The 10,026-nt window shown below is 49.2% G+C and overlaps 1 protein-coding gene across 2 annotated transcripts; it reads left to right on the top strand.

The window, feature by feature from the left end:
- On the top strand, nucleotides 1-3,972 carry UBC (ubiquitin C). 2 transcript variants are annotated; one of them, XM_054394483.1, is made up of 2 exons: nucleotides 1-82; nucleotides 2,310-3,971. In XM_054394483.1, the coding sequence occupies exon 2, from the start codon at nucleotides 2,316-2,318 to the stop codon at nucleotides 3,687-3,689; it is 1,374 nt and encodes a 457-aa protein (XP_054250458.1). In that variant the 5' UTR covers nucleotides 1-82; nucleotides 2,310-2,315; the 3' UTR covers nucleotides 3,690-3,971. The 2 variants fall into 2 exon arrangements, with proteins under 2 accessions (XP_054250458.1, XP_054250457.1); XM_054394482.1 differs by lacking the exon at nucleotides 1-82 and adding an exon at nucleotides 136-270 and having other exon boundaries at nucleotides 2,310-3,972.
- The last annotated feature ends 6,054 nt before the right edge of the window (nucleotides 3,973-10,026 follow it).

Below are 10,026 nucleotides of genomic sequence, written 5' to 3'. Positions count from 1 at the left end.
CAGATTTTTTAAGGTTTGAGGTCCCACGCTAAGACTCGAGGACCCTTTTGACCCCTGGAAGAGCGAGTGGAGAGGGAGAAAGGCGAGTATTCTCATAACTGTAATCTTTTACTTGGGACTACTTTGCGAGGCGGACGGGCACGTCACAGAATGTGGGCGGGGTCAGCCTATCAGGAATCCTATAAATTGGGCTGGGGTTGCGGCTGTCGGCAGATTTCTGCTGGAGTAGAAGTGTACGTGTGCTCTTTATACCGCGCGGGGCCGAAGGACGTGAGTTGAGCAGCGGGAGCGTCTGGGGAACGGGAAGGGGTGAAACCCGGGAGCTTCTCTGGGCAGAAAGGCAGGGGTGGGCGCTTGCAGGCCGTATATTTTGTCGGGAGTGGGCGAGAAAGAATCGCGCACGGGCTCGGCTTACACCGAGTAGTGCGTCGAGAAGTGGGGCGGGCGGGGCGGAGGGTGGTGGGTGGTGATACCCTGTCCTTAGGACAACGAGGCAGCGTTGCGATCGCAATGGCGGAGGCTGCACTTGCCTTCCGCGGAAGGGGCTTGCTGAGTCACTGCCTGAGGGAAGCAGCTCTGCGCTTGTGTCGCAGTTGGTCACCGGGAGGGCTGCGGTGACGCCTCCCAGAGCCGCAGTGCTGCAGTAGGGATGGGCATCTGGGCTGGTAAGAGGCAATGGCAACCCATAGAATACGGAGCCACAAAAAAACAAGTGAATCAAGAGGGGGGGAACGGTTGTAGAAAATGTTAAAAACGCGAAAATAAAAATTCCAGCTAGTATGTACTTATGTAGTGAGAAATAACAGCAGTAGTCCCTTTATTTATAAGTCGTTCGACTTGTACGTGACTAAGTAGCTGAAACTGGAATTCTTGGGTGTTTTGTACTTCAGTGTGCAGCTCATCCGAAAGATGGCCGTGCCCGCAGGCGCATCACAAGATGGAGGGTTGGTTCCTGGTTGGTGTAGTCAGACAGGGTGCGACCATCTTGCAGCTGCTTGCCATCAGATAGCAGCCGCTGCTGAATTTCCTGTTCTGTATCTTGGCTTTCACATTCTTAATCCTGTTATTTCTATAATCATTCTTCCTCCCTTGACTCACTGATACCTTGTGAGGCTCGGCATTCCGTGGTTCTTTTAAGATTAATCGCATTGTCTCTCAGCAGCCAGCTCACCGCCGCCCGCCCCCCCCCACCCCGCCCCGCCCCAGCACTGCGGCAGTGGGATGGACCCACCGCAGTCTCCGCCCTCCTGCCAGGCTGCCGCAGGACTTCCCGCTGGTTAACTCGGGAAGTGACTCAGCAACCTGCTGCCAGCAAAAAGCTACCTTCTCTGAAGTGCAACCTCCTCGTTAGGAAGCAGTTAGATTTCGCCCTCAATAACATGGTTCAGAGTAAAAACACGCTGCACGATTTTTCTGTGCTGCCTTCCCACCCTTTTTCCCAAATAGTGCTAGAGATGCATCCACTTCAACATTCCAGCCTAGAAAAACTGTTCTTTTCCCGTTCCAACATGTAACTTTCTAATCACTTCCACTGCTTACCTCTGTGTCCATCTGCCTCCCAAAGTAGTTCTGAGCAGCAGGTCACTGCTGTGAAACAGCAGAAGCATCCTCAGTGTCCTAATGTGGGACCTCAGACCCTTATTGGAATTTACTGAGGGTGCGAATGGATGTGGAGGAGGGGTATAGTTGTCTTTAACTGATCTTCTATTTAGGACTCTCTTGGGGACAGATGGAAGTGCCTACTTAGGAGGCTGGGGCTTGTTTGGCAGGAACTGCATAAATAGAGGTGGGGTTATCAGTTGATTGCAGCTGCAGTGGAACAGGGAGGAGGCAGATGAGCAACAAAGTGGAGACAAGCAGTGGGAGTGTGCAGGTGGCTGGAAGCGGGGAGGGGAAGGACAGTTCTGGGCAGGGAGGTATAGGTGGATGAAAGGCTGGGGATTTTTATTTTGGGCAGGGGGTCAGGGAGAAATTGTGCAGGATCTCTGAGCCGTGTTGCTGGGAACTGAGGTGGGAGGGGAAGATGACAGGCTGTGCCTGTCTTCCCCAGAAAGCTGTTTGCTGAGTCACTGTCTGGGACCACAGAACTGTGCTGTTGTCATTGCTGCTGCTGGCAAGTCCTTTGTCGGGTGGAAGAGAGACTGCAGTGATGCAGGGTGTGGGTGGTCTGGGCACTGGCTACTGAGAGGCAATGTCAGGAATGTTATAGGGACGCTTAATACAGAGGCATAAAAAGGGGTTGGTTGATAAAGTGCTAGAGATTATACATCAATAAGCAGCTAAAGCTGGAAGTTTTGTATGTTTTGCAGATCAACATGCAGATCTTTGTGAAGACCCTGACTGGCAAGACCATCACCCTGGAGGTGGAGCCCAGTGACACCATTGAAAATGTGAAGGCCAAGATCCAGGACAAGGAAGGCATTCCCCCAGATCAGCAGAGGCTGATCTTTGCTGGCAAGCAGCTGGAGGATGGTCGCACTCTCTCTGACTACAACATCCAGAAGGAGTCCACCCTGCATCTTGTGCTGCGCTTGAGAGGTGGCATGCAGATTTTTGTGAAGACCCTGACTGGCAAGACCATCACCCTGGAAGTGGAGCCCAGTGACACCATTGAGAATGTGAAGGCCAAGATCCAGGACAAGGAAGGCATTCCCCCAGATCAGCAGAGGCTGATCTTTGCTGGCAAGCAGCTGGAGGATGGTCGCACTCTCTCTGACTACAACATCCAGAAGGAGTCCACCCTGCATCTTGTGCTGCGCTTGAGAGGTGGCATGCAGATTTTTGTGAAGACCCTGACTGGCAAGACCATCACCCTGGAAGTGGAGCCCAGTGACACCATTGAGAATGTGAAGGCCAAGATCCAGGACAAGGAAGGCATTCCCCCAGATCAGCAGAGGCTGATCTTTGCTGGCAAGCAGCTGGAGGATGGTCGCACCCTTTCCGACTACAACATCCAGAAGGAGTCCACCCTGCATCTTGTGCTGCGCTTGAGAGGTGGCATGCAGATTTTTGTGAAGACCCTGACTGGCAAGACCATCACCCTGGAAGTGGAGCCCAGTGACACCATTGAGAATGTGAAGGCCAAGATCCAGGACAAGGAAGGCATTCCTCCAGATCAGCAGAGGCTGATCTTTGCTGGCAAGCAGCTGGAGGATGGTCGCACCCTTTCTGACTACAACATCCAGAAGGAGTCCACCCTCCACCTTGTGCTGCGCCTGAGGGGAGGCATGCAGATCTTTGTGAAGACCCTGACTGGCAAGACCATCACCCTGGAAGTGGAGCCCAGTGACACCATTGAGAATGTGAAGGCCAAGATCCAGGACAAGGAAGGCATTCCCCCAGATCAGCAGAGGCTGATCTTTGCTGGCAAGCAGCTGGAGGATGGTCGCACCCTTTCCGACTACAACATCCAGAAGGAGTCCACCCTCCACCTTGTGCTGCGCCTGAGGGGAGGCATGCAGATCTTTGTGAAGACCCTGACTGGCAAGACCATCACCCTGGAAGTGGAGCCCAGTGACACCATTGAGAATGTGAAGGCCAAGATCCAGGACAAGGAAGGCATTCCCCCAGATCAGCAGAGGCTGATCTTTGCTGGCAAGCAGCTGGAGGATGGTCGCACCCTTTCTGACTACAACATCCAGAAGGAGTCCACCCTGCATCTTGTGCTGCGCCTGAGGGGTGGCTGTTAAGTTGCTGTGTCTTGCTTGAGAAGAATGCTGCCAGCACTCGTGTTTGCACTGTAGCTCTTTGATGTCTTAAGTTAAATGCCAGGTTACTGCAAGCTGGAGCAGCTGCTGAACAGCTCTGTTGAAATGCTAATAAAGTTTTCTGTTGCACATCACAACCTGTGGTTGGTCTCTCTCTTTGAAGTAGTAAATCTGTATTTAAGTGACGTGCTTACTTGGGCTTCTTCTATTGCATTTTAAGCCTCTTTGCATGTATAATGAGGACCTTGTGGATGAAACACATCTGGATTAAAGGCTTAATTTAAGCACTAACACCCTGTGATTTCTTCCTTGACTTTATCACTGCTCCATTCCAGGAAGCATAATATGTTCTCTTAAAAGGCCCCCAGAAAGCCCCAAACTGAGTAAAGGGAGGTGGGATTGTCAGTGCAGTGGGGTGGGCTTTGCTGCAACTTGTCAACTTGAGTGTTGAGATTGACTCCTCTGGTCCTGAGAGGCCAGCGAGGACGGTGTTGCTACCATGAAGTGATGACCTTCACTTAACAGCACCTTCAGGGTGCTTTCAAGGGGCTGTGTAAGCAGAGAGGAGCAGCTCTGTAGTGAAGGGGCTGAGCTGCTGTCCTAATGAATTCTGTCGGTGGGGTTGTTGAGGGTCTGGGTGGCTGCATTATGTTGGGGATGTGTGGGCAGGGATGGGAGGCCTGCTGGTGTGGGTGGGACAGCTCTGGTGAGAACTGCCTTAAACTGGAGAGTTCTTTTCCACAGTCAATGCCAACAGCTGGGGCCTTCCCACTGATGCTTGGGTGTCCTTAATGGGGTGGGTTCAGGACACCTGCCTAAAGAGGAGGGGTTTCAGCTGTGTGGGTGGTTGGTCTTAAGAAGTGGATGTAGTCATTCAGGTTTGATAGCTGCTGAGCTTGAAATGGCCTTCATGTGTAGCTATGTTGTTCTGGTTTTAACTCAGCTGGCAGCTTAGTCCTGGCAGTCCAGTTACAACAGAGGGGTTTCCCTCTTCTACCCTCTGGGTGCAAAAGGAGGAAAGAAGCTGGGAAAGCCAAAATGGCAATTGAGATTAGGACAGTTTCCTACTCTTGGATGGGGATGCAAATTATACAAAGGGAAAACTCTCGAACAGGAAATCATACAAACTATAAATCCCAGCCAACCCCTTTCCTGTCACAGAGAGAGCATGGTGTAGAATATAGGATCCAGCCTGCTCCATACCACTGCATGGGGTGTAGCCCTCTCCCCCATTCCTTGTCCCTCTTAGTGGGGCCACTCAGCTTAAACCATACATTCTCTGCCCCTTACTACCATCTACATCATGCTCAGCAGCAATCAAAACCATACAACATAAATTATTTGCTGTCCTCACCCAAAGTTGAGGGCACCTGATGGGACGCAACAAACTTCTCCATCCTGCATTACCTACCAGGTCCATCCAGGTCCCCAGGCAAAAGCAATCCACAGGTGGGTTTGCCTCGACCTGAAGTACAACCAACACAGACCTTTCTCCCTAGGGTATTCATGTGTATCACCTTCTACAGTGCATGGTAGTTTGGACTGGGCAGGGCCAGCTCAATTAGTAGATCCACTGGTGGTAACCAGCCAAGTGGCTTGTGCTAAATGTGCACCCCAGTTTTTAAACTCCTCCTCCCATTCCACTCAGGGTGGTTTTGAGTAGGCTGTTTTAATGTTTGACTTTCCAAGCAGCTGGTGCGTAATAGGTGTGCTGGTTTGAGGCCAGACAGATCCTCTCTTGCCCCAAGAGGGACAAAGGAATGACACAAATGGATTGGAGAGTGATGGAAAGTTTAAATGGAAAAGCAATTGGTGAAACTACAAAACTACAAGCATAGTGGCAAAGATATCCCAAAGCATGCACATCCTTTAGCTCCCGAAGACCTTCCAAGTCTTCCCTTCTCCGCATCTGAGGGTCTACCCAAAACCCCCAGGGCTCTTTCTTCCTCCCTTCTCCCTCCTCCCCCCCTCCCCTAGGCTAGTCTCAGGCTGGCCAGGTCTGAGACTGCCCCCTCCCCCCCTTCTGCCCCTGGCATTAGGCCTAGACAGATTTAAGAGGCCTTGAGATACTCCCCTCCTGTTACCCGATAGGAAGCATCTCCCACGGGAGCAGAGAGGGAAGAAAGAGAGAATGACTGAGATGGGTTTGTAGGGCACAGGATGTATGGGTAGAAATACGCCCGTTTCCTGTGTCCACCTTACTGGGTTGGACATTCAGGACACCGGAGGGTTAGCTCATGTGGCAGTAACAGGAGGCACCCAGCCTAAACTGCCACACTAGATGTGATGCACCCACTCAGTGCCATTAGGTGTGTCTGTAAGGTTTTTCAAAAATGAGTGCCATTATCTGACTCAGTTCTTTCTGGGGTGCCATGTCACCACAGGACTTGTTTTTCAAGGCCCAGGATGGTGTTCTGAGCAGTGGCATGGGGCACTGGGTATGTTTCCAGCCATCCAGTGGTTGCTTCTACCATTGTAAGCACACAGGGTTTGCCTTGGCAGGTCTGTGGCAGTGATGGAACCAAGCTGCCAGGCTTCCCCATGTTTGTATTGCAGCCAGCCCCCCCTGCCCCGTAGCACAGAGGCTTTACCCACTTGGTCTGTTTGGTTGTAGCAGACATTTCACACTTATGGATAACCTGTGCTACAGTGTCCATGGTTAACACCACCCCTCTATCTTGAGCCCATCCTGCCACATCCCTTCTTTGGTGGCCTGAGGTAGTGGGGACACATTGAGGTAGAAATAATTCACCCTTATGTGGCTGGCCCAGATCCACCTGAGCCACTTGAATCTTAGCAGCTTGATCCACCTGCTGGTTGCTGTGATGTTCTTCAGTGGCTCAACTCTTAGGTACATGGACATCCACATTTGGGGAAGAAACACACACACACAAAAAAAAAAACACAACAGGAAACTTTACAAGCTACAGGATGTATTACAAGGCCCATAAACTCTGGCCAACCCTTTCCTGCCCCACAGTAAGCATGGTGTAGAACATACTACCCAGCCTGCTCTGGTACTCTGTGCCACTGGTGGGGGGAGTAGCCCTGTCCCCCATCCTCCATCCCTTGTCCCTCCTCTTTGGGCCAGTCAGCTTAAACCAGTACACTAACTTTGGATATATTTAGTGTTTTGCACCATTAGCAACTGTCCCCAAATATAATCACAGAGGGAAAGTGAGGGTTAAAGCAGAGAAACTCTGGGAATACTTTAGGGGGTTTGCAGTCTATCCCTGATTCACAGGCCATCACATGGCAGCTGTGGTCACAGCTCCTTGGCTACCCAGTTTTTATATTTATGGAACATTGGTGCATCATCAAACCCAGCCTTATTTGGAACTTGGAATTTTTAAATTAGACGAGTTTCTTTTAACTGAGTGAATGGCTGCAATTCTCACAAGGATTTGCTTGCAACTCTTTTCTTGCAACTGGTTTTGAAGCATTTCCTATTGAAGCTGTTTTCATAGGCAGCAGGAATTCAGGATTCTTTCCTGGCCTCTGCGTGTCGTGGCCACTGGATGTCACTGTTTGTCCACAAAAGTGTTTTTCTGCCATTACCGCTGGATTTCCTATCTTGCTGCTCTTTGATTGTCAGTGGAGCATTCCTTCAGGCTGTAATCCGGCAGAAAGGGATACACCAAGTTGAAAGATATTTCCATTTAAGGAATGAGAGAGCTGGATGGTTCCTTCAAAGGTCTGAGAAGTATATAGATAGGAGCCTTTAAATATTATGATGTAAGGTTAGTAGTTGCAGAAATAGTCATGTAAATTAAATTGAGTCCCCTGGGCTGCCAGATAAGGAGTTATATTTAAGAATATTTGGGGTTTTTCTTAACTATGTGGCTTTTCTGGGGTCTGGTCTGTTGTTTTGGAGAGAATTGTAATGGGTCACCCTTGCATGCTGTGATTACAGTGCTCCCTCCTGCAAAGATGATTTTGAGCTGCTGCTCCTTAGAGTGGATCAATGCTCTAATTTAATTACAGGCACATGTAAGTGGCTTTGATCTTCCATTTACAGCACACAGAAACAGGATATTAATCATAAGACTATTATGTTTTTCAGTACTTGGTAAAAATGGGCACTTAAGGGAAGAGAGAATATGAATTTAAGGAAATGTATTTGTGTTAGTCTTTTCCAAATGCCATCTTCCTCATGCTTACTTTTGCCTTCTGCTTAAGCAGGTTTCAGTCACTGCTTTTTCTGCCATAAATTACTGTGCTGTTTCGTGTATAATCATAATTATGAATAAATTTGATAATAGCATTACATGAAAATTCCTGATTTGAGTTAAAATTTCACTTTATAGGTAAGAATTTGACTTCTCTCTTCCCTGATTTAAGGTTTCCACAAAAGGAGAAGCTTAGCACCATGAGACACATCAAAAAGCAAGAGGATCACATGTTTCTCTTGAAAACTCAGGCTGGCAGAAAGGTGAAATTAAGTTGTTGGTTTTATTCTCCCTGCATGCTGCTTTGGGTGGCTTCCTTCTGAGTCCTAACAGCTGTGAGGGTTTTGAGTTTGGGTGGCAAGATGCTTGTTAAGCATCATAACCAGCTCAGCTGGCGAGGGCACAGCAGTGACATAATCCTGGCACTGCCCTCAGAATGCTGTCACTGGAAATGCACATCTGGGCAGATTCTTGTCTCTTTTTCTTGCCCTGCTGCTCCCTTCTCTGTGATGGAAGCACAAGTGCTTGCCCTGGTGTGCTCTGTGATGCGTGTGCGCATGTGTGTGCACATACCAGTGCCTCTGTGTTCCCCCAGCAGCTCTGTGTTTCTCTTTTGCTGTGGTGACCTCTCAGCTGGCAGCAGTTCCTTTCCCAGCAAGCTGCACATTCTCCTTCCTCTGTGTAAGCTATTGAAACCAGATGTGCAGAAGGAGTTCTGTTATGATGCAGTTCTGCTGACTGAATTCATTCCATGGCTAGAGTGGTCGGGCTGGCTCCCATGAAAGCTGGGGGGACAGCCTAAGAGGATTTAAACCTGCAAATCTGAGCTAACCTGCTGGGCCTGAGTCTATGTCTGTGATACCACAGCAAATTCAGTGAACACAACCAAAGCAAGCCAAAAGAAATCAGTGTGAGGTTGGGATGAGGGACAGGAGAGATGAGATCTAGTCTTACATTTATCTCCAGATGTTTGTTCTTTATAGGCTGTTCTGTGGCTCCTGCTAAATCATTATGCCTGGAAAGAATAAGAAGCTTGGTGTTGTTTCTGCATCAGCTTAATTTTGAAACACAAGAATGTGAGAAATAAGTTTGTGATCTCATGCAAAACCATGAAAGAGGAAAAGGCAGCCTGCCATTTAATGGGTGTATTTATAGGAAGGTCATCTCACAGCCTGCATCTGACTCAAAGCAGAAGCCATCTGGGAATGTTTCTATGGGTGACGATCACATTCCAGGAAGCCTCACATCATCCTGCAGTCCTGTCAGATGGGGATTGCTTTAAGCTCTCTTTTGGCTCCTGGTGGGTTTGGAAGAAGTTCAGTGTGCTAGAGTTCAGTGTGTCATGATGTGACACCCCTTCATGATGTTTATGGACCAATGGTTAACTAAACTTCTGAGATTTCTCATGGAATGTGTGCCTGTTATCAAGCTGTCAGCTAGAAGAGCTCTTTCTGATTTTGTTAGGTTCTCTAGATGACAGAAATGGCTTTGTGAACCTCTGCAGAGTACAGATGAGACTTGCTCTGCAGTAGCTGGAGAAGGCTATTGAGACCATGGGTGCTGGAGGTTATCCTGCAGAGATGCTGTGGGAAATAATTATCATGATGCCTCCTTGGGCCTCAGTTCTGTCAGGAATGGGAGAGAAAGAACTAAGTCACTTGGTGTGAGCTGATGTCCTGTTTCCCAGAGTCCTGTTTTGTGAGTAGTAAGTGGTGTTAGTGTGTGTATGTTCTCAATGAACAGTCAGTTGTTTAGGGATGGCTCCCAGAAGCAGCCTCTCCAAGACTTGCACTCCTTTGGAGAACCAGCCCATTATGAAATGGGCACTATTGGCACATCAAGCAACCAGTGGCCTAAATGTTTTGCAGCTGGGGCTGCTTTGTGCTTGTGATGAGCAGTTGATGTTGTAGGGTAGCATTCAGGTTAGTTTGTTGTCCCATACATTTTGCACTGCCTCCTAACTGGGTGTGTGAAGTTGTGTGAGGAGAGCTGGCTTCCCACAGCAACAGTTGGCTGCAGATGTTTTGATGAGTGCCTGCTTCTCCTGGGGCTAAGTGAGGGAGCCTTGTGACAAACCTCACAACTCAATCACAGGCTCTAGCCCTGTCAGGGTCACATCAGCTGCCTCCCTTGAGATGTGAGTGGGCTGT

The sequence above is a fragment of the Indicator indicator genome, chromosome 30 (genome assembly GCF_027791375.1).
Source record: "Indicator indicator isolate 239-I01 chromosome 30, UM_Iind_1.1, whole genome shotgun sequence".
Classification (NCBI taxonomy): domain Eukaryota; kingdom Metazoa; phylum Chordata; class Aves; order Piciformes; family Indicatoridae; genus Indicator; species Indicator indicator.
The sequence above is the reverse complement of the archived record's forward strand: the minus strand, read 5'-3'. Positions and strand labels throughout refer to the sequence as shown.